This window comes from Meles meles, chromosome 6 (assembly GCF_922984935.1).
Source record: "Meles meles chromosome 6, mMelMel3.1 paternal haplotype, whole genome shotgun sequence".
NCBI classification, from domain to species: Eukaryota; Metazoa; Chordata; class Mammalia; order Carnivora; family Mustelidae; genus Meles; species Meles meles.
Window position 1 is genome coordinate 142332972 of NC_060071.1, and position 26800 is coordinate 142359771.

At 53.8% G+C, this 26800-nt stretch overlaps 1 protein-coding gene across 2 annotated transcripts in view; it reads right to left on the reverse strand.

Annotated features, from left to right (window-relative positions):
- Positions 1 to 19830, reverse strand: part of CLMN (calmin) — a 114336-nt gene extending 94506 nt beyond the window's left edge. For both annotated transcript variants that reach the window (XM_046008221.1, XM_046008223.1), the window contains exon 1: positions 19657 to 19830. In XM_046008221.1, coding sequence (XP_045864177.1) covers positions 19657 to 19738 — 82 coding nt within the window. In that variant the 5' untranslated portion in view covers positions 19739 to 19830. The remainder of the gene's footprint in view (positions 1 to 19656) is intronic.
- Positions 19831 to 26800: the final 6970 nt, after the last annotated feature.

Here is a 26800-nt window from a genome sequence, read left to right on the forward strand (position 1 = left end):
TTCCATCTTAATTCCTGGCTCGCACTTGCTCCCATTAGAATCAGCTTCACAACTTGTTTTTCCTGCCTAAGTGTCCAGTGATGGGAGCTTGAAGGGGACCCAGAACCCCACTCCCAAAAAGAAAGACAGCAGCAGCCCCAAGTTTAAAACTCACCACGAATGTGGATCAGGACTCAGAGAATGTTTGCCCTGGTCATTTTTCAGGGAACCCATCTAGCCCGAGAAAGTCCCACCCCAAGGTCAAGATGGATGTCCCGAGCCAGAGGCTCACAGCGGTGCTCTACTTGGAAAGCGGGGGCGCCTGTCTCAGGAGGGAGCTGGTTAAGGAAATTCTAGTCGGGCTGCTCAGTGGGGCACGGCACGTCCACTCTGTGGGCACTGCTGGGCCGGCTCAGACCGGACCCTCCCGGCAAAGGGCTCCGGTCCCAAGTCACGGCAGCGTGAGGATGAAGTGACAAGAGCTGAGACACGGTGCCAAGAGCAGATGGGAGCGGGGGGGGGGGGGGAGGCTTCACCCAGCTTGGGGTGTCGGAGAGGCTCCCCAGCAGCACGGAAGGCGGTACTGGGTGAGACGCAACATGGAAAAGCCCAAAGCAGGCCTCGAAGGGGTAAGAGAGACAAGTGTGGAACCAGGATGGCAAGAAACATACCGGAGGGGCGACGCAGAGGTGTGCCAGGGGGACCCCACAATGTGGCTGTAGCACTTGTATAACCACGTGAAGACAAAACCAGCAACTGCTACAGAGGAGGACCCCGGGGGACACCCCTGCACACCACAGCGCCCAGCAGGGCCAAGGGCTTCCCGGGCCTTAGCATACGGCGAGCACTGGCTTCCTCCAAGTACAGACGAGGAAACGGAGCAGGGAGGTTAGGAGGCTCGCCCTGGAATCCGCGGCTGTTGTGGCCTGCGAGGGCTGTGTGTCCAGACGGAACACTGTCTAAGGGTGGGTGCGCCTTCCCTCGCTGCCGCCCTGCCCTCTGTTCTACCCCTGTCCCTTTGTCACTGCCACCAGCCAGGACAGCCCCACCGGCACCGTGGATCACCGTTTTAACTCCTTGACCCCAGGGTCTCTCGATCTGAGCCCAGGTGAGGGGACAGACGGACCAGTGAGGGATCTAAGGGCACCAGAGACAGGATTACAGGTGGGCACTTGACGCATCTGTTCAGAGGGCGGACCTTGATTTCCCGTGCTGGGTGCGCAACGTCAGCTCGGCCCCCAAGCCGCTGGATGGGCCAGCACCAACCCGGGTGCCCTGCTGCGGGGGCGTCTCACCCGCCTCTGCACATTCCCTCACCTCCTGTCTGTCATGAGGGTGACACGGGTCGGCTATGAAGGCCCCTACCAGGTGCGGGGGCCTGACGGATATCCTCGTATCTGATTAGCCCCACAGGGAGGGCAAGTCACTTCCATTCTACAGACAAGCCATTTGAGATTCAGAACAGCGGAAGGACTTATCCAGGGTGGCAGGGGACACTGGGGCAGCACGTCCTGTGACGGGGTCAGAGGTCACTCAGAGGAGGAGTCCCCCGGGACAGTCTTGGGGACACACACGGGGCAAGTAATTCAGAAGGGGGTTTGGGGGTCAAGGACATTGGACAGGAAGAGGAGACACGCAGGCACCGAGTCTGCAGAGGGAAGCACTGAAAGGTCCCCAGAAACCACAGTCTCGCCGAAGTCCTGCTGAGTCGAAATACAACGCGAGCCACGCGGGTTATGTTGCAAATTTCTAGTCGCCGTATCGTAGAAGGTCAGGCGACGCGGGTGAAATTCACTTTAACCACATACTTTATTTAACTGACTACAACCAGAGCATTTTCATTTCAACATGGAAGCAATATTTAAAGACCACTACTGAGATGTTTTACATCCTTTTCTCCTAGCGGGTCTTCAAACGTGGTGCATCCTTCCCACTCCTAGCCCGTCTCAACGTGGATAAGACCCAAGTCCCAAAGAGCCTCAGGTCAGTGGCGGTGACCACAGAGGCGCTCAGTGTTCACTGCAGACTCAGAGGTCTACACGGGGGAGGACTCAAAGAGGCCAGAGCCATAGGCTTGTAAACCACACTGTAAACTCAACTTCGGTCGGGACCTCGTGTGGCTTAGGTGGAAAGAGCACAGCTTTGGGAACAAGAAAATCTAAAGCCAAATTCTGAGCCTGCAACTCTAACCAGCTGTGTGGCCATGAACTTTGAACTGGACCTCTCTGAGCTTCAATATCCCATATAACAAATGAGCCCCTCCCCTACTCATACAGTTTCTGGAGAGTTAAATATAAAATACCCACCAGAGTTCCTGACACACAGTAGGCAGTCAATACGGGGACACAATGGTGACGTAGACGGTGACTGTGTCACCATCACCATCTACACTGTCATCCTCCCCAAGACAGAGAAATGGTGCTTGAACAGAGCAGTCCCTCCTGGTTGGAGAGCAGATCTGCCTAGCCTGGGACTGGGACGGGAAGAGGAAATGAGATGACATGGGGACAGGAGAGGACACGCCCCCAGGCCACCAGACCCTCAGGGCACACACAGGAGTAAGACAAAAGCCACCCCAGCTCTGTGACCCAACGCCAAGCAGTGCACTCTCACTGGTGGGGAGCAGGTCTTCAGAGCTGAGCCTATTTGAAAGGAAGTGAATCACAGACCTTGTGATCCCCCTGATAATGGCCCAAAGCCCCACCGGCTTCGTTGCATGGAAAAAATCCAAAGGCTCTACCTCCAACTCCAAAGACGTGCCCGTGTTCACCCAGGGCGGGGCTCCAGGGGTCTGCACAACAGTGTCTGGGATCCAACACGTCCCCCACGGCAATCTCTGGGGGCCCCAGTCGGTAGCGCTGTGTCGTTGAGCCATGTTCCTGCCCACCGCAGCCCCTGGCTGAGTTGACCCCTCGGCATGGAACGTTCCTCTCCCCCTTCCATCTGGCTAATTCCACTTCTTCTCATTTCAACTGAAAATGTCACCTCATCCGCAAGTCCTTCATGGCGCCTACGCAGGGCTCTCTTGGGAGATACTCACAATAGCTCCCCATCATGGTCATCGTTATGTCCCGATGGGACCACGGGGATGGAGTCCCTGCCACGGGACACAGACAGGCCTGTCTCTCCCCGGTGCCTGGCAGGGTTGTTGAGCAGACGCTCGTACTACCTGCTGCACGTTGTCCTCGCATGAAGCTGACTCAGGAGCCAGAGTCTGCTCTGCCTGTTCTGACACGGAGAGAAAACGGGCAATATCTCAGAACACAGAAATAAAACCTGCAGCTTCTCCTGACGCAGTCAGCGATTTTCCCCGGACTAATCTGAAAGGTCACGCGTTATCACCTCACTCTGCCGGATTCTTCCAACAGCTGGAGCGCGCTCCGTTATAATGGACACGATTCACAGAATGACTATTACATCAGCGACTGATTCTCCAAGAGCCTTGGAGCTGGAGCTTCAGATCAAAGAGTCTTTTGAGTGAGGGACACATGGAGTGGTGACTCTTCTGCGTACACAAACGGAGACAGCTCTGGGGAAGCACGGGGTCCCCCTTCATTTGCACCCATGGTACCCTATTAGTCTCAAATGGGTGGTTACCACTCCCGGGGACAAACGTGGAGGGAGATTTTGATTGCCACTTGATTAGCATTTTGTGGTCTCACCTGAGGATGCTAAACCACCTGCAACATTTGGGACCCCTCATCCCAGGAAGACCATCCTGCTCTGAAAACCAACACTGTCCCCCTCTACTACCCATTCACCGAGGAAAGAGGGCCACAAGCCAGCCTAGGCCATGTCCCCAGAGTGAAACGCTGGCGAGGGAGGAAATGAGTCCAAAAGGTCACTTGATGATTAATGAGCACCCACAGACACTGCCCCACTCTGGGCCCCTTGCTGACCCAGGCTGGACCACTCACCTTCTGAACACTCCAGCTCACTCCCGCCTCTGCACCTTGGCTCACACCAACTTCCTCGCTCACTGCGAGGGTCATCCCGGCTCATCTCCTCCTACCCAGCCTAGATCCTCTCCCAACACACGGGGCTGCTAGTTCCATCTTGCTGGATGGCTCGCCCCCATCATCTCTCCCATCCCCGAAGGACGCCAGGTCTCCAACTACACCCACTTAGTGTCAGCTGCTGCCCTGTGGTCTTCACAACATCATCCCAAGGACAGACACTGAATCTGACCTTGAAACATGGACTAAGCAATCGATCCATTCCTATGGTTCAGTTGAACCCCTATCAAAATCTCTATCACCATACCAAAAAACAAATAAAAAAATCCTCTTTTAAAGAAAGAAACATGGGGCCCCTGGGTGGCTCAATGGGTTACACCTCTGCCTTCGGCTCAGGTCATGATCCCAGGGTCCTGGGATCGAGCCCCGCATCGGGCTCTCTGCTCAACAGGGAGCCTGCTTCCTCCTCTCTCTCTCTGCCTGCCTCTCTGCCTACTTGTGATCTCTCTCTGTCAAATAAATAAATAAAATCTTTAAAGAAACATTTATTTCAAAGATCCTGATGAGCGCTGGGCACTGGGCATTCATGTCTTCACGGAGTCCTCCAAACAACCTTGGGAGAGCATTACTATTATTAAAGCCACATTACAGACAGAAAAGATCAAAATTCCATAGGGACCCATAACTGGGCTAACGTTCCACAGCCACAAAGCAAAGGGGCTAAAATTCAAGTTCACACCCGGCCTCAAACACCTCTTCCCACTGGAGATCAGGCAGGCTCTCCTTTCTCTGGTTTTGTTCTTATTCATCAACTCTGTTGACTCGATCAGGGCTGCAGGATAAAAAAGCATCACCATTTCAGGGAGCCTGCGGGGTCATGTATTGATTCTGCCTTTCCTGGGTATCTCCAAGGTTCTTCCACAGAGCTCCTCCTCCTGGGTAATCCAACCCACTCAAAAATCGAGGAGATCAAGTACAGTCGGCCTGGCAGTGTCTGATGGAAGTTCAGGCAGGATAATCTTTAATCTTGCCATGAAGAATAGCTTAACTTTCAAAGCTTGGCACCAGCCAATTCTCCCCCAGGTAGCCTGTGGCTTTGGGCTTGGGATGTTCTATAAAAGCTGGCAGGGCTCCGACATCAAACAATGTAGCAACCAAACAACCCCTTCCTTCCCTGGTTGGTTTTTCTCTCCTGGGAGCCAGTGTACCCCGTGGGCGGCACAGGCTGCAACCCAGCCGAGAGGATTGCTGCTGGCTGGGGATTTGAGACCTGGGAGGACGTCAGGGGCAAGTTTGTTAGAGAAGGTCCCTCTGCTCCTAGAGCTGCACCCTTGCCTGGACCCCTGATCCCCACGCCTCGAAACTCCAGGTAACCAGAGCGTGCGGCTGGAAAACAGCCAGCAGGGGTGACCAAATGCATCTGCGATTTCCCTGATCTCACCTGGTAACCAGGACCGGGCAGCAGTCTCTGAAAAACAGTCAGCATGGAAGGGAACACAGGCAAGCAAGTGTCCTCACGCTTCAAACCTTCAGGGCTGGGGTGGACGCGGCTGTCGCCAGCTTCCTCCCCGGCTGCTGGGACACACTGGGAGAGGTGAGGGAGTGACTTCCTGCCGAACAGGAGTTGGGCTTCTACTCAGCACAAGCTTCTGATTCCAGTCCATCTTGAAATCCTACTAAAACCTAGGGCAAAGGGGTCTATGCGCTAGTATTTAGAATACAAATCCACAAGGATGGAGAGAACAGGAGGGAGGACAGGAGCAAGATCCCAAAGGGTGGAGAGAGGACAGACCTGTGGTAACTGATTAGCATTGCCAGAAATCCACACCTTAATGTGGCGGCGAGGAAGGGCAAAGACAGCCCAATTTACCACCCAGAAGTCTCAACGTTTCTCAGGAATTACTGGTGACAGGTATCTGTGCACATGGGGTTGGGGTGGGAAAACACAGTGAGATGAGTCCCTATATCCCCTCCCCCATGTCTACTCGCAGGTGACGGTCCCATCCTCCAGCAGGCACAAGACCAGAAGTCTGTTCTCTAAAGAGGATAAAACAGAAGGTCTGAGTGTGAATTGGGCTGAACGCAGCACAGTACGTGACTTCTACACACTGGATGCCGAGGAGTTCCTCGCCCCTCACACCCTTTCTTCCTCCAGCTCCCAGACCCCCGCCCCTCACGCCCAGCACCAGGCCTGGACCCTCCAGACAGAAGACTGTAAGCCTCTCTCAATCTGATCAGCCAGGAGGATTCAGGGAACACGGGGTTCCCTGTGACACAACCCAGCAGGGTGCCCAGCAGAGAGACTCCCCGCCAAGAAGTGCCCCCCCCCACCCCGCCAGCCCGTGCTCCAAGCTCACAGAACACTTTTCAGTCCCCAACTCTTAAATATGAGAAAACAATCAAGGACTCTGAGCCAGTGAAACAAAGAAGGCTCTAACGTGAAAGCTCCAGACCCAACCCACCCACACAAACAAGGAGGACCGCAGACATGACAGACACACGGCACCCCCAACAGCTCTGTGCCCTTTGGTGTCCTGAGGCAGACCACATTATTATTACTTTCATTTTGCAGACGAGGTGTCGGAGGAATAACGACGTTGAGAAACTTGCTCGAGCTCACAAAGCAAGTGACTGGCAGAGCCGGGATTTGAACCAGACCGTTTGGCTCTGTGCTCTCAGATGCCACCTTTCAAAGCACCCCCTGGGCTGTCACTGTCCACAGTTACTATTCCCAGTGTGTAGGAGAAGGTACTGCAACCCTGAAATAAGGACTTCTCTAGAGAATAACAAAGGGCTCTTGTAAATTAAAAATGTGGAAGATTAAAATGCAGAATATAAAATGGATGAAATCTCCCAGAAAGTAGAGCAAAAAACAGTGGGGATGGAAAATCGAAAATTAAAGGATTAGTCCAGAAGGACCAATATCCAAATAAAAGGAGTTCTAGAAGATTAGAGAAAACCATGAGCAGAAATCACGATTTAAAAACAAACAAACAAACAAGAAAATTTCCCAGAACAGAACACCACAGTTCCAGAGGGAAATGTCTAACTAAGTGATCGGCATGGAGAGACCAGCACCCAGGCAGGCTACCCTGAAGTCTCAGGGCACTGCAGACAGAAAGAGGATCCTATAAGGTTCCAGAGAGAACAAAGCAGGTCACATAAAGGATCAAGAATGGCTTCACACTTCTCAACTGCTGTGCTGGGAGCTAGAAGACAATGGGGCAGGAAGCCTCAGTCGGTTAAGCCGCTGCCTTCAGCTTGGGTCATGATCCCAGGGTCCTGGGATCAAGTTTCGCATCGGGCTGCTTGCTCAGCAGCGAGCCTGCTTCTCTCTCCACCCCTGCCTGCCACTCTGCCCACTTGTGTGCTCACTCGCTCTCTCTCTCTCGCTCTGACAAATTAATAAATAAATAAAATCTTAAAAAAAAAAAAAAAAACAACAATGGAGCAAGGCTCCACTTCCAAAGGAAAGTGATTTCCAACCTTGAATTTGATACCCAGCTGAACTAGCAATCAAGAGTCAGAAAAGAATAAATTCATTTTTCCGTGGGCAAGTTCTCAGAAAGTTGGCCCCTCGGGCACACTTTCTCAGGAAGGATGTGACCTTGTATTTAAGAGACTAAACCAGAAGAGGAAGACAGGAAATGAGAGATCAAACCCAGGAAAGAGGTGGGGGTGGGCCCAGGTGATGGTGACAGAGGGCCCAGGTGACAGCCACGCCCCAGGTATGGAGGGTAATGAGTCCAGATTGGAGTAGATCAAAGGACCCTGATGTGCTCAAGAAAAGGAAACTGAGAAAGTTTATCTGATACAACCAAACAAGTTGCGGGGATATCCAGAACACCAACAGAGTTTGGGGGTGAATTAATAAGCACATATGCCAATAACAATGGACAATTCTAACTCCAAGGAAACCAAAAAGTAGATCAGGAAAGGAACAGTGATCATAAGTAACTAGATGACTCAGCTCCGAATAGTGCCGGCCTAATGATGTTAACCTCAATTACTAATCTTCCAAAAGTATGACAAAAACATATCAGGCAGTTGGAAGGACAGGAAAGATCTGCGGTTAGGAGAGGTAAAGAGGAGAGCAATAGCCTTACCTTCCAAGTTGTAAATCAGAGCCCTGAACCAAATATCAAGACACTGTTTTTCATTCAAACCTTGTAAAACTATAGTTACATATGATTTAGAAAAGGCGAGGTACAGGAAACATGCTGAAGGTATGTGATACCATTGAATGTTTTAACAACCAAGAGAAGAGAAGGTGGGATTTTCACCAAAAAGCTGTAAAGTTCAGATATGTACAGCTAGTCCACAGAAAGGAAACTAACATTAAAATCCCAGCTCTGCCAGATCCTGGAATCTACACTTTTATGTCTACATTCACATATCCAACAGATAAACACTGAATGCACGCGGAGCCTAGAACAGGAAGCTAGGCCCTGGGACACAGGGGTGGCCAGGATGGGCCCTAGTGCCCAACCCAGTGAGCCTTCTGGTTCATCAGGACAAGCCAGGCCATCAACAAGTTGTCACCAATAACAAATCCCAGTACAGCAGTGCCCACCCAGGGCAAACACAGTCTATCAAGGGCAACTCTTGAATGATTTCTGGTCACCTCCTCGGCTCGCCCATCATCAGTCCTGTAGCATCATGGCACCTTGTCCTCCACATCCGCCCCCCCCCCCCCGCTACCACATGCCATTTTGTGGCACTTGCCCACTGCAATTCTGGGAACTTGACAGGCCATCATCCAGGCTTGCCAACACCCTACCACTGGGGCCCAAGGCCCTCAGCTTTGATTGGAAAGGTATCACTTTTTGTTTTGTTTTAGATCAGAGTCAAGCTCAAAAGCCAGATCAGCTCTCCAAGGGAGAGTTCCACACAGTCCCTTGTGTCCATGAAAGGAAAGTGAATCCCTTGTACAGATTAGCTCCCAGCAACTGCTGGTGGGACTGGGAAGGGCCATGGGAAGTCTCAGATGCCACAGTGACCTCCTCTGGGCCCCAGTGTCTGCATCTATAGAGGGAACAGAACACTGATCTCACAGGTTACAGTAGAATTAAATGATACAGTGAAGGTGACCGTGCTTTACAATCTGACACCGCCCTTATCACAACCCACAATGGGGAGGGCAGGATGGTTTCCCATGGCTGCTTCTGGTTCTGCCACAATTCAAGGTTACAGAGATTTCATATTGTCAACCTCTTAAGACGGGATCCTTGTCTCTTACTCTTCTTAACTCTGCCCCTGGGAATCACTACTTGAGGAATCATCAGTCAGGAATTTAGACTTGATTTTGTCACAGTGTGAAGAACCTGGTAGGTACATGACCACAAACAGCTGAGTCGCTGAGTCCCCTCAGATAAGGCTCAGTACCCAAGGCCGGCTGACTTCTTGCCCAACATCCTTCAGCCTGGTCCAGCTCTATTCCAGGGTTCCAAGTCAACTGCGCCCTCCATAGCCAACTGGGCCTGAAGCCAGCATTCACCAAGTCTCTCCCATACCCCAAACCAAAGTCCTATCAGTGCTCCCTCTTCATACCCCATCCTCCAACTTATTCCATCCTCCCAGACTTAAAATTCTGATTCCTGGTTCTATAACTTGTTAGCTCAGTAGCTCGGCATTGTTGCTCAGCCTTAGTGTGTGGGGAACAGATAATAATGCCCATTATGGAGGCTGTTTGGAAGACATATACAGTGTCTAGCAAGTGGCCAGCCCCCCACCATATTCCCCATAACCACAACGTCAATGCCCTATAACCAACGAAGACAATCCTTGACTTAGTTGATTGTTACAGACCTGTACTCAGTATGACACACTTTACAACAACAACACACCAAATTATCCTGTTACTCAAGTCAGGTCTTCACAAAAATCGTCTGACAATGAAGGGGCCAAGCCACAGCACAGGGGAGCCCTTTAGCTACACCGCCTTCTTCATGGTACCACATTTCAGAAATTACTGGAACATCTGATTGCATTTCATCCTTGTTTTATAAAAATAAGTAGAAACAGAAAAAAAAGGTGTCATTATCACTGATTACTACTGGTTTCATACTTAATACCACGGAGAAGTTGGAATCAGAGCAACTTTAAGTTGGTGGGGGGCAGGGGGGTGCCCTTCAACTAAGAAGGAAGGGGAAAATGGGTAAAATGGTAGAATACAATATGGCGGCCTTCAGTCACTCTCCAACCGTGAGGCTTGATGAGGACTTTTCTTTCATTCTCTGGGAATTTAAGTTCCTCATAACTTGTATGTCTCGCCTTGGACTTGGACTGGTACCAACAAACCACAACTGCCCATAAGCCAATACCCTACGGATGTTCTCTTGTTTTCTAAATAGACTTCAACGTTTCATGTGAAGCAGACGACTGTTTCAAGCCACCGGGACTGGACCCGCTCTTGGGTAACAGCATTTCCAGGGTTCATGTAGCTCAACCCTAAAGAACACGAGGCTTAGAAGGGAGGTCTCACAGTTGCCAGAATGTGTTGGATCCCAGCACAGGTGGGTACTTAGAGGCCACTGTGATGTCACCCTCTTCATGCCCCAGCCATCCATACCATCCATGCCCCAGAGCAGAGACCGGTCTCCATGTGGTCATTCCCAGGGTCATTCCCAGCCCTGTGTGTATCTCGGATCACACCACTGCCTGTGGATTCCTGGCTGGAATTCCTGCAGGCCCAGGCCAGCGCCCTCTCCTGTCCCCTCAAACCCTGCTCTCCTGCCCTCTGTCAGGTAGCCTCAACCAAGTGGTGGCAGCCCCATGGCCAGAGCCCCGGTCTCTGTGCTCCAGGCTGGGGCTCCATGCCACCACCTGGGTGTCCACCGGGCTTGATAGCCAGTTTCCTACTGCTGCTATGACAAGTTACCGGGTATTAGTGGCTTAAAACAACATAAATTTATTACCTTTGGAGATGGGCTTGATGGGCTAATTGAAGTTATTGGCAGGACTGTGCTCCTTCTGGAGATGCTTGGGGGAGAAGCCATCTCCTCTTCTCCAGCTTCCAGAAGCTGCCTGCACTCTCCCGCACTCTCCCACTCATGGCGCCTTCTAGCAACGGCATCGCTATGACCCCAATCGGCTTCCCCCATCACCTCTCCTCTCTCTCTCTCTCTCTGAGCCTCCTCCTTTCCTAAGGATGCTTGAGATTAATGGGACCCAGCTGGGTAATCCGGATTATCCTAACCCAACATCTTTCAAGTAACCACATCTGTGAAGTCCCTCTGCCAAGTGAAATAACATAACACAACTCGGTGGACAGTTCTGAAGTCCTGGTCCCCAGGAAGTGCTCGCAGAGGAAAGCTACATGCACCCCTCTCGGGGACCTAGTCCTGAGGGGGTTCCCAGGGGCCCAGAGGCGGCGGCCGTGATTTCCACCCAGGTGGGAGCAGGCAGGGTTCAGGGAGGCTGCTCTAAGCCGGGTCATGGTCCTTCTCTGCAGGAGTCATGTACAGGGTCAAGGGCGGGTGCAGCTGGGGCTGGTTCATTCCAGGAAGGGCAGGAGAAGTGAGGGAGACCCAGAGCACACAGCACCGCTTCTTCCTGCAGGCCAAGAGGCATCTTCTACCAAGACATAGAAAGATCTCCAAGACTGCCTGGATGAAACGGGATCAGAGGTGCCAGAAGCAGGAAAACAGTGGTCCTGGTGACCGAGGAGGAGGATGTTGGCAAAAAGCAGGCAAGCACGGAAAGGTGAGGGGGAGAGCCACTTCGGGCCCGGGACCGACGCGGGACAGGAGGGAGGGCGAGTGGAGGAGGGCGGGCTAAGCTTCCACACGAGCAACCTGGCAGGTCACCGCCATGCCCCCTCCCCACCTCCCGTCCCAGTTCCCAGCTAGAAGGCCTCAGAACCCTGCTTTTTAAGTATGTCATACCATAGAGGATTGAAAATAGTTTAAAAGAGGAGAGGGATATAAATATCACCAAGGTTCCTGCCTGTGAGGAGAGCCCCCCAGGAGAGGGAGGCAGGAGTGGGGCATGACATCATCAGAGCCCTAAGTCCTTCCAGTGAGACCTCCAGTTCTGCAGACCCGACAAGTGACTCTAGGGCTTTCTGCAGATTCCCCAGATCCTCCCAGGCTTGTCCCCGTCCTCGTCTGGGGGACTTGGGCTCTAATCGCCCATACAGTGGATCACAGGGCTCCAGAGGGCAAGATGAAAAGGTAATTGTCAGGGGCACGGGCTACTGCTGGGGCCCATTTCCCTATATGCCCCGCGCCCCGACCACGGCCACAGTCGTCCCCAAGAGCCCCCACCTCACGCACCACCATGCACTCCCCTTCTCCCTGTTTGCACACGAGATACAGATCTGCAATTACAGACTTTTCCCCGTCCTCCCAGGACCCCCACCCTTCAGGTTGGATTGGATCTCCCCTCCCCCCATACTCCTGCAGCACCCACCAAGCACCCTCAGTCCTAGCATACGTCATCTTAGCCTCATGATATCCACCTCCTCTGTGTCCTGGGGACACGCCAGCTCCCAGGATCTCAGGATCCCAGCAATCCCGGGACTGCGGTTCGGCTGAACGGCCAGGCTCACAGAGGGTATGTGGTTTTGTAAGGCAGGGCCCGAACCCTCCTCGATGGGCATCAACAGCCTTCCAGAAACAAGGCTGGGCCTGTTACACATGGAACCATCATCCGCTAAGGTCATCAGGGCATCTCCTACTGGTCAAGTGCCGGGTGTGGGTTCGAGGCCCCTGCCAGCCCACAGAAAGCCCTCTGGATTCCCACGTCCCATAGAGTAAATAACCAAACAGTAAATATTTCCGGTTTTGTGGGTACTTCCTTGTCATGACGCCTCAACTGCCCTTGGAGGGCAGAAGCAGCTGTGGACAATAGGCTAACAAATGAGCACAGCTGTGTTCCAATAAAACTTTATTCACAAAAACAGGCAGCGGGCAAGATTCAGCCTGCAAACTAGAGTTTGCCACCTGCCCCCCCTCCCCGCCCTGCTCTGATAGAAAACAACTGATGAAAGACCAGGAGACAGGCCTGTGAGGGGAAAAAAAACCCACAAGGATTCTTTAAACCCACACTTGTGATTTTTGATGCTGCCTCTAATTCCTTCTGTGACTGACACAATCTACCACTGGGTTAAAAAAAAAAAAAAAAAAAAAAAAAAGACACACAGGGAGGGGGTGGGAGAAATCAGAGAAGGTTTCTATGGGAACAGGGAGTTCATTTTTAATGGTTCAATCACTAAAAAGACAATTACTTTATTTTTCTCACTTCCCCTCTGGAGCAGGGCGGGCGAGACCTCTGGTTGGTCAGGCGGGAGGACTGTGCCCTGGGCCTCCGCTGTTCCAGGCAAAAATTAAATGCCAGAGTGTTCCACGGGTCAGGGAGGGCATTTAATGCAATCTGGGCCTCTTCGGCTAAGGGCCGCCTCCCCGGAGCGCTCAGAGGAGTCAGAAGTTCTGCCTCTCTCGTGAGGCCCGGCGGCGGGCGGCTCCGGGCTGCTCCGCTGGAGTCAAGGCCAAGCGGGAGCCGGGACCCCTAGTAAGTACACCTCTTCCTAGCTCTGCCGCCAACTGACTGGGGGCCCCCCTCGGTATGGACTTCCATCCCACCTGGTCCCTGAACGCTCTCGTTCCTCAGCATAAATGTGACATGGGGGATGGCAGGATCCCCTCGTTCACCCTGACTGTGGACGGGTCACTCTACCCACCCGGGGAACCTCCAACTGTACCCAGCTGGTACGGAGCAGGTGTCGCAGACCTGCCCTGGGCTCTTCATAGAAGCTGTAACGGATCAGCCGAGAACAGACCAAGAACGCACACTGTTCACTGTGGTCGACTTCTATAACGAACTTATCAACTGCAACCTTTTCTACAGGGGACCCTCAGTGGGGTGTCTCGCACTTAACAGTGAAAAGAATCCAGGAGGGAGCCCCGCTGTTGCATGCTGGCTGCCCAAGCATGCCAGGGACTAGAACTCAGGTGCCTTTATAGGGACACGCTCTGTCAGGCCATGCCACTCCTCACACCACCTTCCAGGGGGCCCATTTGAGTCCAGGAGTTCAGCCATCTTGTTTTGCAGTGAGGAAACTGAGGCACGGCCAGGGGAAGAGATTTCCCAGGATCCCACAGCAAGTTAGCGACAAAGCCAGGACTTGGGCTCAGGGTGTCAACCTCCGGGTCCTGGCTACGGCTTCCCCAGCTGCACAAAATGCTCCACTCAGAAAGGACCCTGGAGAAGAATCCACACCCCAAGTCAGGGATAGAGCCGGGACTGGAACATGGTCTTTGACAGAGGGAAAACCCAGCGTGAACTCAAAGCCTGTGGCCTGATTCCAGCCGGGAGCCTGGAAAAAATGTTCTCCATGAGCACTTTTCCTTTAGAACCAAGCACCCAGACCTGGGCTGGGACTTTATAGGTAGCAGTTCTTAGAGGCCTGAAAACCTCTGCATTTGATTTTCTTTGTTTTCACATAGAAACTTCCAGCACATTTGCTGTGCCCTCCAGGAGCTGGGGGAGGTGGAAGCAGGAATGATTCCTCCTTGCTGCTGGGTAGCTTTGACCACAGTGTCATCCCTGATCTGTCCGCTGTTTGCACAGGAGGTCTCCAGGTAGGGGGATAAGAGCCAGGAGGGGAGGGTGTGGGGGGCTGGGAGCCCATAGGGAGCTGTGGGAGGGGAGGCTGGTTGGCATCTCAAATATGACCACAGAGGACCTCACACGCCAGACTAACGGGCTTGGCCTTGATCCCACAAGCCAGTGCGGCCCAGCATTCTTCACATCGTGACGTCCGTGGACCATGATGCTATCATCCTGGGATGGACTCAGGGGCTGCCCTCAGCCCACAGGCTGGTCACGGAGACCCACCGAGGAGCTTAGGAGGGGCGCGAGCGGGGTGGCTAAGTGGTAGATAGATGCGAAGAAGTGACGCAAGGCCCTGAGCCGTAAAGACGTGACCGCAGAGTCCAGGCAAGCACGGGAAGGCCTGCTCCTGGACCTGAGCCAACGCAATCAGAGAAGGGGGCAGAGAACACGGCAAGGGCTGATCTTTTTAACCACACAGGCACTGTCCTGCCTGGAGCCTGCCTTCAGGCTTTCCTGACGACTGTCCTCCTTCTGACGCTGGGAACTGTGAAACGGGGATTTCGCGCCTCAGGTTTCTGCTCAGCCCCCAAGGCCGGACCCCAGTGCCCCTCCCCTGCAAGGCCTGCCCAGCTCCCAGCCCTGAGGCCACCAGCTCCTCCCTGGGCGCCCATCATACTTGACTCACGGAGCTAGTGTGACAGGACACGTGGGCTCAGTGGGTCCTGGGTCCACATCTCAGCTCCACTTAGAAGCCCATGACTGTGGGCAAGTCCCTTCCGAAACAGGCAGCCCCCCTCAAAGGCCTGCGGGAAACCTTAAGGAGGCAGCTAGCACCGTGCCCGGCACCACCTCAGTTCCAAGGGCCCCAAACCACAGTCCTGTCTGTCAGCCCTGGGCAGTATGGCTTCCCAACCCGTCTGACTGAGGGACACACTGAGGCAGGGGTGGGGACACAGCTTGGGGACAACCAGCCAGCAGGGCCCAGCTGGCAGCGGCGGACGCTCCCCCCCGCCCCCCGCCAGAGCAGCCGTGGGGAAGGTCTTCTGCCTGCCTGGGCCCACCGAGCTCCAGCCACCGCCCCGCTCTGGGGACCAGGGCTTGGCCGAACCGCTCTGAAGCAGTGAGCTCAAGGTTCTCAGCATCAGACGGAACAAGGCGCCAGAGAGCCAGAAGCAGGACCCTGAAGGCCCAGCCTGGCTTTGTGCTGCTTTAAGGGCAGGAACAAGGACCCGTGACATTCCTTGTTGTCCGCACACTGCTATGCGCTTTGCACACATTTGCCCAGCAGAACAGAAAAGTCCGGGGAATTCTGAGGATGGTGAAGGCTTCCGACCTGAACAGGAGAGTCTTCCAAACTCCCAACAACTCACCCAACCTTGGACCGACTGACCCAGTGGAGCACTTGGCTGGACCCTGATGCCAAGTCAAAGGGGGATGGAGGGATGGGGGGAGGGGCGGCGGGGGCAGGGAACAGCCAAAGCAACCTCATCGCAGAAAGGAACCGGAGCACCGGCCACACACAGCCAAGCCAAGAACTAAGGCATAGACAGTCCACCGACCACCCCAGACCTCAGGGCCACCCCACAAAGCTCCAGGGAAGTGGGGTCACCGGGCCGGGGGTGGGGGCGCGGCTCTGCTCTCTCCTCTCTGAAAAGGTCAACCACCAGGGCCACCTCCATTTCCCTGAAGGAGTCCCCGTGAGAGTGGCAGAGACAGCCTGGGCCCAGAGGGACACCCGTGCTCTCCACCAGCGAGCCCTTTTAGGAGCCATCGGAGCGAACGTATCCACGAGGACTTCCTCGGCTCCTGCGGCAGCGACAGCAAGCTGAGGGACAGGCCTCTCAGGAGAGACCGTGCCTTCTGCAGGGCTCACCCGGCTCTCCAAAGACAGGCCTGGAAGTCTTCGTTCCAGTGGTCCGCAGGGGGTGATCGGGTGACATCACAATCATATCTGCTCGGACTCCAGAGCCCCACAGTTCAGGGCCATGGACAAAGGCTTCAAGGGGCAAATGAGAGGAGGTCAATATACCTCCAAGTCAAATTTGAAATACAGATATGGAGAAAGATGTAAACATACAGGTATACTACTGAGTCATTCTTCCCTGGAATGCAGTGTCCTCCAGTCTGAGATCGTGGGGCAAGTCCCCGGTCCCAGGACCACAAGAGTCAAAGCCTTGTGAAAAGAACAGGACTGCCTGCCCAGAACAGCAGCCACCACCTGCAGACGGCAGGCTGGGCATCGTCGGTCCCTAGGATTACGGATTCATGAAATCCCACGGCACCCGGCCTCCCATCACCACGACAACTGCGGGCTACCTGTGCTCTAAGCAAGCACACAGCTTTATTCAAAACAGCCCTTCTGCCTGGACTCTCCCTGCTTCCCTTGCCTACCACCCACGCAGAGTTCAGATGACAAGGTCCCCCACCCCGCCTGCGGCCTGCAGAGCTGGACATCCACACATGTCCAGACCCAGTGACGCCGGCCAGCTGGTCTGGGCAGATGCTCAAAGCACGGCCAAGCAGAGCCTTCTGGATTTGGCCCTTTGGCTGGGGCTTTCTGAGGACCATGGAGATGGGGAGAGAAGATCTCCACGAAGCATCCAGTCCAAAGACGGGGAAGCCCAAGGAGAAAGAGACAGAAGGTGGATTCCTGCCCCTGACATCAGCAAAGCCACGACAGGCACTTCTGCCATGCAAACACCTGCCCCCCCCCGGGACAAACCGCTTCACAATAATGCCGACCTGCAAACAACGCCATGTCCCCCCACCGATGAGCAGCCCCACGAAGAGGGGTGCACCCATCGGACAGAAGGAACAGGAGCCACATGTTGCCTGGGCCCAGGGCTGAGACACGCATATGTGCCCACAACCGGGGAGTTTTTTCAAGTGGTAAAAATGTTCCAAACCTGGACTGTTGGGAGGTTTCCCCAATTCTGTCGACTTGCTAAACATTACTGCATTGTAAACTTAAGGCAAGTGAGTTTTATGGTATGGAAATTATACTTTAACAAAGCAGTCTACAAAAGCTCTTTTAAAAAACACAGGCAAGAACATGGGATCATGTACGGAGCAAAGCAAGTCCGTGCAAAAGAGGGTGTATCGTAGTCTTCCATTTTATAGGAAGTTCTACAGGCAAAGTTATAGTGATAAAGCTCAGAATAGTAGCTGCCGTGTTGGGGAGGGGGGCAGGGGAGGGAGTCACTGCCCAGGAAGGGAGACGAGGCATCCATCCAGGGCATTGGAAATCATCTACATCTTGATATGGTAAAACTTTGTTGGCCCAGCAGCAAAGAGCAAGGCACATTTTCTACACATACATAACCATACAGAAGATGTATGCATAATACAGACACAAATCTAAAAGCTTTTTAAACGGCAAAACCCACGGATGCTCACATTGTACCTGACATTGTCTAAAGGGGAAGGACAGTTTGCCCCCTGGGAGCTGAGGGGAAAGCCCATTCAGTGACCTCCTACCCAACCTTCAGGACCCATCTCAAATTGCCCCACGGAGTGAAGCCCTCTCTCAGAGTTCCAGGTGTAACTGCTCACACTGCTGAGCACTCCGGCAAAGAAGTCAATCCCCTTTACGCTGGGAGCTGGGCTTTGAGGAATGCAGGGAGCTGCTGCATTAAAAAATTGGTTAGCATGTGTTTATTAAACACCCACTGATTGCCTAACACACACACACACACACACACACACAGCACGACCGCCCAAACCACATGCCATCTCAGCAAGAAATGCTAATTCCCACCCCCAAATAGGATGTCAGTTCTGGGGCAACAGGATCCAGACACCAGGCTTGTTATCAGAAGGGATCATTTGCAACATCTCCAGCCTGATCCTCCTCCTCTTACACAAATCACATCCAGAAGTTGGGGGGGGGGGGGCGCCCAGAGTAAATTCGTTTCCAGTGTGCACTGCACTGGGCTTCCCCCACCCCACCTGAGCTCACCTTTCCTAGCCCTGTCCTTGCATAGCCTAGGGGTGGAGCAGGTCCACAGGACTCCCAGGAAACATTCTCTCAGGTGCAATGTTTAAATTTGACTGCCTGGCCATCCCCACCCTCCCCACCCCCCAGGCCGCCCGCGGGCAGTAAAGGCAGGTACCCGGTAGGGGGGCACCCACCGCCCCATCCTCTCTCTGTCCAGGGCTCCCAGCTCTCTCTGCAGCGCCCCCAACCTTGGAATCTCCGGAAACCCAAGTCTGCCCAGAAAACTTAGAAAGAAACTTCCCTGCCCAGCCAGGTCTCTGTGCCTCCGAGGCCGGAAGTGGAACTCAGTCTAGTTCTGCAAAGCCCACGGATGAAAGGGGCTAGAAATACGCCTCCGCGAACAGCAGCTTTCTTTGGGTAGGCGGGTGGGTGCGTGGGTTACACGGTGGTTGTGGGTAACTTTTCCCTCTAAATATTGTGCTTTCCGAGTTTCCACCAGGAATAAACTCTTGAAAGGTTAATACACTTCGCGTGTGGCGGGAGCGTCCCCCAGCCCCGGTCGGACGCGCCGGCCTCCCGAGTTTCTCTTTCACCTTGTCGAGGTAGCCGCGGGTCCCAGAGTCCCGCGTCCGGCGGGCGGGGCCTCTCGCCCCCTCCCCACCGGAGCCCCCGGCCGGCGGCGGGGCCGCTCCCTGCGGCGAGTGGCTGGCCCCGGGCGGAGCCCGCCCAGCCCTCGGATCCGCGCCCCCGGCCCTGGTCCCCCCCTCAGGCGCCGCCCCCGTCCCTTCCCCTAGCCTGAGGCACTTGGGAGGTGTGCAAGCTCACACGCGCGCGCACACAAACGCAGTCGCACTTTCTCCTCCCTCCCTGACCTGGGCCACAGCCCCCAAGAGCCCACACGTTCAAACTTGGCCAAACTCGCAGCAGCGAGTGACGTCCCCCGCCAAAGAAAGCGGGACCCCCCGACACACGCACGCACGTGTGCCGCCCCACCCCCTGGGCGGCCGCGAATCTGGCGGGGCGGCCCCGTGGGGGGTTGGGGGGGGCGGGGGCGGCCGTCTCGGCCCCCTCCCCGCCAGCAGGCGACCCGAGCGGGGTCAGGCGGGGCCAGGAGGTGGCGCCGGGCGGCGCTGTCCCGGGCGGGAGCGGCGCCGGGGCTCCCGGGGCCACCCGACCGGGCGTCCCTCCCGTGGTTGGTGGTGGGGGGGGGGTGCTGGGGCGCCTTACCTTGTAGGTTCTGGACGCGGATGTCGCTGATCTGCCCTATGAGCTCCTCGCGTTGGAACCAGTCCCACTCGTGCGCAGCCATGAAGCGCGGGCGGCGGGCCGGGGCGCCGGGGCCGAGCGCGGGCGGCGGGCGGAGAGCCTGGCGGGCGAGGGCGCCGCGGAGCCGGAGCGGCGGCGGTGGCGGGCGGCGGCGGGCGGGGCGGGCGCGCGGTCGGGCCGCCCCCGCCGCGGGCGGGCAGCGGGCGGGCGCGGGGCCGCGGGTGCGGGGCGCCCGGCTGGCGCTCACTCGCCCATCCGGGGGCGGGGGCCCCGGGGGGCGAGGGGCGGGGCGGGGCGGGACGGGGGGGAGGAGGAGGGAGGCTGGGCTCGGGCCGGTTTCTTTCCCCCCCCCGGAGTGTTTGTTGGGCGGATTGTTGGGTTGCAAACGGGCAGTGATGAAGCGCGGGGTCCCGGCCCCCAGATTGTGATGTCTCAGGGGGCGGTGGGCGGGGCGACGCCTGCCAGGGTGAGCCCGCGGGTCCCTGCGCGGGTCCGGGAGGGCACGCCCCCTCCCACCCAGCTCCCGGGGCCTCCGCGCACCCCTGTCCGGGGTACAAACCCCCACAGACGCCCCACCACCTCAGGTCCCCTGCCTCCGCACAATTCCGAGAGGCCACCTCTGCGGAAGACAGGGGCCCGGGCCGAGGCCAGGCGCCCCTGTGGGCACTTAGGGTAGCGGCGAGCACCTGGGTAGGGGCGAAGGAACGCAGAGATGGAGTCAGGGGCAGTCCCTCCTCTGCCTCCAGACTGGGGAGCTCGAGCGAGAGGACTTCTTTCCCGGCTTGGAAACCTTTTCCTTGGGGGTCCAGTCCGGAGATGACCCCAGATTCTGGGGAGGGAAGAAGCAGCCCGAGCCCCCACCCCCACCCCGGGCAGTCCCAGGCCCCTGAATCTCCAAGTGACCCTTTCTGGGGCTTTCCTGAAAATGAGTATGGGCCTTCTGGGTGTGGGGGGGCGTGTGTGTGTGTGTGTGTGTGTGTGTGTGTGTGTGTGTGTGTGTGTGTGTGTGTGTGTGTGTGTTGGGTGGCGGTTCTTCACAGTTTCTTTTAACTCTTGAGAGTTGCAGGATCTTATCTTTGGGGCTGGCTACTACATCGGGCAAAGTTAACTGGTTTCCCCAACACAAAAATTGAGGTGCTGGGATCTTGGAATTTACCCAAGGCTGAAGAATGAGTTAAGGACATGAGATCCAAGCCCCTCGCTCAGTACTTTGACCCTTTCCTGAGTGCTGGGACGCCCCCCCCCCCCCCCCCCCCCGACTCCACACAGAATGGCTTATATAGTCCAAAAAATAAAAAATGGTGGGCAGGTCTCCCTGAGCATTTAAGTACAGGTTGAGTTGTGTTCCTCATTGCCATGTTCATGCTACTGAGCGCTAGAAACTCAGATGCACGGGCTACTTCCTCAGTAGCTAATAACTATGCGGCCCCTACTGGTGAACAGACCCTGTGCCCCTAAGATGAGTGAATCTAAGCTCCAGACTCAGATTCCTGGAGGGGAGGGGGGGACATGACAACCAAGAAACCAAATAATACACATGGAAATGATTTCCAGAACAGAGAAAATCCACTGGGGTAGGTGGCAGAGATGGGGAAGGGGTCCAGGGAGATCTCAGGAGGACTGACCTTGGAGCTGAACCCAGAAGATGAAGGGAGCCCCCACCAGGAAAGTGACTTGGGCAGGGTCCGTGGACACAAGCCCCGGGGTGGCGTCCCGTGTGCCGCCGGTTTCTAGATGCCAGGGGCATAATCAGGGACAGGACACTGCAGCCCAGCGAGCTGACCATAAGAGTAGGGGAGTTTCACTGAAGGATAAACAGGAATATAATGTCAAGGTACAAACCTCTGCATTGCTTTTTCTTTCACTTGTTCTGTTTGCCAAGTTCCTAACCATGAGCAAGTATTTTTATAATCAGGCAGAAAACCAACAAGTTCTCCTGTAACCTCTCAAGACTCTGTATTTCCAGGCTCTCCTCATCTGCGGGTCGACATGCCCAATGGAGGCCAGTGGAGCCAACAGGGGGGCTCCTAGGTGCCTGGGTGCAGGCCCTGGGGCTCGAGGCAGGCGCTGCCTTCTCCTTGACTGGGTCTGAAAGCGCCTGTTCATTTCACACTCGGGGAGCAGGGCCGCTTCTGTGTCCTCCGGAGCCGGGTGCCGGTAGCCAGGCATCGCTTGGTTTTGCCCCATCTGCTAGTCATCTCCCGTTTTTATGCTTCAATTTATTTTCCATAATTGCTGTGGAGAGGGGAGTGAGGCTGAAAATCATTTTCTTTACAAAGCAAAGAGCCAAGAAAATCAGCTTCCTTCTCCATCGAGAGGCGGGTCTGAGGGAGCAGAAGGCTTTAGACAAGGTGGTGCGGATGTCAGGGGCAGGGATGGGCCCTTTTTTGGGACACAAAGATGACTGTCCTGTGAATGGAAGGCTGCCTCACTGGAGGAACATTGTGGGGGCAGTAACAACGCCCTGGCAGAGAGCAGCCTGATCACCATTGATGGAGCACCAACCGTGTACTAAATGTCGGTGCAGAGAAATTCTTTGTACCAAGGCGTAGAGAATTTTAGGTGGTTTTCAAGATGGAGTAGGAACCCGAAATGGCACAAAGCATAAGGCCAGCCCCTAACAGGTACCCGAATATTCACTGAGCTAACGTGTCAGTATCACTCCTCTTTCCTTCATTCTCCCTGAACTCTGGCCCTCCCAGACTGGTCCCCATGTCCCCTCCTTGCCCATCAATCCTGGTTTTATGCTTTCTACCTAGGATGAGGAAAATAGAGGTCTGGCCACAGCCCACTCACCTCTAGGCCTCTACTCATTCTGTTCCCTTTGAAATGCCCTTCCCTCCACTGTTCCCTGCACTTCCCCTTCACCCAGCACACCACCGCTAACTCGTGTTCATCCCCAGAGGACCTCCTCAAAAACCCCTAAGCCCAGCTGAGTGCCCATCTTCTATGAGTCCTATAATATTCAGTACAAGCTCATGATACCCCACGAACCCCATCTTAACACATTACATTATAATTGGGTATACTTGGTGGTTTCCCGCCAAAGCTGAAGTACTTGAGAACATGGCTGTCTCATGACTTTGTCTATCTGAGCGCCAGCACAATGCCTGGCACAGAGAGAGTTCTCTATATTGAGTGGGTGGATGGTTGAAGAGTTCATTATAGTCCTGAACTCACAAAGCAAGGACCCAAATGACAAATGGTTCATCCCCATGTCCTGGGCCCAAGGGAACTTCTGGAGTGGCCATCAAAGCAATGTTCACATACTGGCAATGGGCAAAGCTGGGCCCCAGGCAAAGACCACACTGTGCCTCCTTTGGGTGTATACGGCCTCCTGGTTCTGGAAGTCCAGCGGGGAGAGAAGGGCATGTGACTTCCATGGGGGTTTTTAGGCTGTTTGCCCTCTTGCCTGAATTAACAGTACTATTTTTCTTTCGCACTTTTATTTTTGGGAAGGAAAAGTACTCTGCCTGAAGGCTTGGCTTCCTGGGAGTTTCCAGAAACGGATTTTCTAGAAATTACCCAATTCCACTAGAATCTGTGCCATTGTTTAAAACTGACTTCTCCCAAGCAAAAGGACGTGGCATCAGAGAATCTCAAAGAATCCCTGATGGGATCTCAGAGATCAAGTCCAACATCCATCCCTACGTAGGGACTTTTAATACATCTGGCCCAGTTATCTTCTTGCCTCTGTTTATGGGGACGGATGACCTCATGCAGATGAGCTGGACAGAAGGTTTGCATGTCTGTATCCCAGACCCACTTTGGGAAAGAATGAAGACAACTGAGATAACCCCAGTATCCCACCAGCCCCCTGCAGGAGAGCGGTGTGATGAGGGTCGCAGCCAGCGGGAAGCTGCCTTCTCCGGTCATTGTCACGTTCCCGTATTTGTGTATGACCGTTGAGGCTGGAAGAGCCCTTCCGCGGGTGTCAGCCAGTCTTCCTAATAACGTCATGAGGCCAACAAAGCAGGCTCATTTTTTGGTGGGGCTTAAAGCGGTTCAGATACCTGCCCAAGGTCACAAAGGAAAGCAAAAGGAGACTTTGAACTGTCCTTCTCACTGCCTGCCCGCGTCCATCCCAAGTACAGCTGGACTTACGCTGTGGACCGAACACATAGCAGTTTGGTATGAGTCATATGTATTTATGTATTGTCATGTTTATTTGACATTTTAAAAAAAGACAGCTCATCAGCATGTAGAAACTGTTGGGGAGGGGCACCCGGGTGGCTCAGTCTGTTAAGCATCTGCCTTTAGCTCAGGTCATGATCTTGGGGTCCAGGGATCGAGCCCCACCTCGGGCTCCTGGCTTGGCGGAAAGCCTGCTTCTCACTCATGCTCTCTCTCTCACTTGCTACCTGCCTCTCTCCCTCTCGGATAAACAAATAAAATTTTGGAAAAAAAAAAAAAAACTGTTGGGAAGTCCAGTTAAGAGGCTGTAGTGGATCCCAGCTAGACTCACCGATGATGCTTCTTCACAGAGACCCAGACCACTTCCTGGGCTGGGGGCGGGGGGGGGGGGGGGTGTCTGCATTATGATGTCACAAGGCTGCCCTGTAGGGGGCCCCACCAAAAGCATGAACAGAACCAGCCTCCTTTATGCACTTAATAAACATTGGTCGAATATCTACCTGTGGCCTGGCCCTGCGCCAGGACCCAACCATGGACAAGATCCAGAATCTGGCTGCAAGGGGTGTGTGTGGGGGGGGGGGGTCCCCGCTCAAGGGTTTGGACTTTGTCCTAAGAGGGGCCTTTGGAGGACTCTCACGGGTCAGCTTGTCCCTTCTCTTGTGGTGTGGAGGGAGGGTCAGAGGTGTGGGGCAGGAGCTCAGGGAACAGTCAGTCTCAGTGAGGCAGTGACGTGGCCGTGGCCATGGAGGCAGCTGTTCAGATGGCGGAGGTAACAACCCCCACCTGTGGATGGTCCAGAACAGCTCAGCGGCTGTCTGTGCATTGGCCACATCGTAGGTGCTCAGTAAGGGTTAGCGGTGTGTATGAGCGAACAAATTATATTGAAACTCCACCAAGCAGTAATTCTTAAAACTTTTGGAGCCCCGGCTCCCCTAAAGGAGGTCTCCTCTGTGCCTTAGGAATGCCAGGTGTCTACCCACCTGCTGATTTTTTCCTGCTAAATATTCCCCACTGATTGCTCCCTGGCCCCGCGGAATCCTGCAGTACATGACGCAAAGGCTGGTGGCAGAGAGAGATGCTGAGAAATGGGAAGAATCAGGCTCAAGCAAAAAGGAGGGAAGGTGTGTGGGGTGGTGGGTAGTAGGGAGACAGTAATGGCCTGAGCTGTGTGACCGCAGGCAAGCTCTGACCTCTCTGGGCCTCTGATTTCATCTGTAAGATGGGGCCCAGAGTCCCTATCTGGATTGTTGTGAGAACCAAGATACGGGTATAGAGAAGAGATGCTTCCATAAGATTTTTGGTAAGATTCTTCAGTAAGATTTAGATCATTTCTATGGCATAAAATGAACCACACTCAGAAGAAAAATTGCCCCTGAACTTGGGAGAGTACCTACAATATAAAATATTAATGTGTTCTCTGGGATTTTATTAAAATTTTTGGTATGTGTAGGTGTTGATGGGTGGTTTAAAAAAAAAAAAAAAACCTGCTTCCCTAAGTAGACAGCACCGGATGTCCCAATTTCCACAAATAAAACCCTTCATTTCTTCCAGGTTTGAATAGTCAAAGGCTGCTTCCCTGGAGACAGTACTGCTAATTTTTTTTTTTTTTTTTTTTTTTTTGCAGGCATTAGAACACTATTTAAGGACAGTAGATTTTCCAGTAAAGCAAAGGCACCTGTGAGATGTCGGCCATGTGAAATTGGGGGGAGAGGGGAGATGTTATGCACAGAGCAAAAACATCCCATATTGTTGTTTGCAACAGTACTGCAGAAATATATGTAATTTTTAACATTTTGGAATCCAAAGCAAACTTTGTTGATGATAATCCCAAGAAGGGGGATTTAAAAGCCAAAGCTTGGTAGAAGTAAGATCCCCAGGTCCAGTCCCTCATGCCTGTGTTCCCAGCACAAGCAAGTGGATCTTAACAAAGTTACTATGTATCTCTTCCCGGGTGTGCAGCTAACAGTTGCTGAGAGTGTGTCAAGGGCTTGGCATCATCTATTTTAATCCCACAACCCTTTGAAGGAGGTCCTATCAGCCTCTTTACTGATGGAAACTAACGATAAAAAGAAGTTCAGTAATATCCCCAAGGTCACACAGGTCATAGGTTAACAGAGAAGGGACTTGACCCCAGATATTAGGCAGAAATCAAGTCTGATCTTTCTGTTTCTTGTCAGCAAATGCTGACCTTTTGGAACTAGCCCAGGTCACTAAGTGGAACTGTTCACGTTAGAGATTCACTGTAAAAAAAAAAAGTACAGCCAATTGGTGGCCTTAACGAAACAAGACCACTAGGAACATATTTTTCCTAGTAGGTCAGGAACAAAAATACGCTCTCCTTTGCCCTCTGCAGGGACGATTCTTAGGTTTAGGTGAAATGCTGGCAGGCATTTCCACTTTCGACCCCTGTGCAGCTCTGATGGCAACTTATCTTTGTAAAAATCCCTCAGTGTGGCTCTGCTGGAAAAGTAAGTATTTCAGGCTATGCAAATGGATTTGGACATGCAGATTCCAAAGGACAAAGGGCAAAAGTCTTACCCAAGCCAGCAGCATGTCCTGTCAATTTTACGTGCTCTTCCCAAATCCATGCTTGTAGCTAGCATCCGATGGTCACTTTCCTATGTCTATAGTGCTCGGCAAGGTCTCACTTCTCCCCTAAAGCAATCCTGCCCCGTGCCATCCACCTGTTCCTTTCACCCTTGAAAGAATTGCTCTATATGCAAGCTGCATGGCCCAGCAGCTCCATTTCTGGTCTATAGTGAACACAAATGCGTACAGACTGCTCAAATATGTGTCCCAAAGCATTCATAGCAGATTTCCTCTGAGTAGCTAAAATAACCCAAATGTCGACCGGGGAGGAGAATGGATAAATAACGGAATTCATCAATGAGGATGAAAGAACAACACGGATAAGTCTCAGAACGATGATGGGGAAAAGAAGCCAGGCACAGAAGAATGTGTCCTTTAGGAT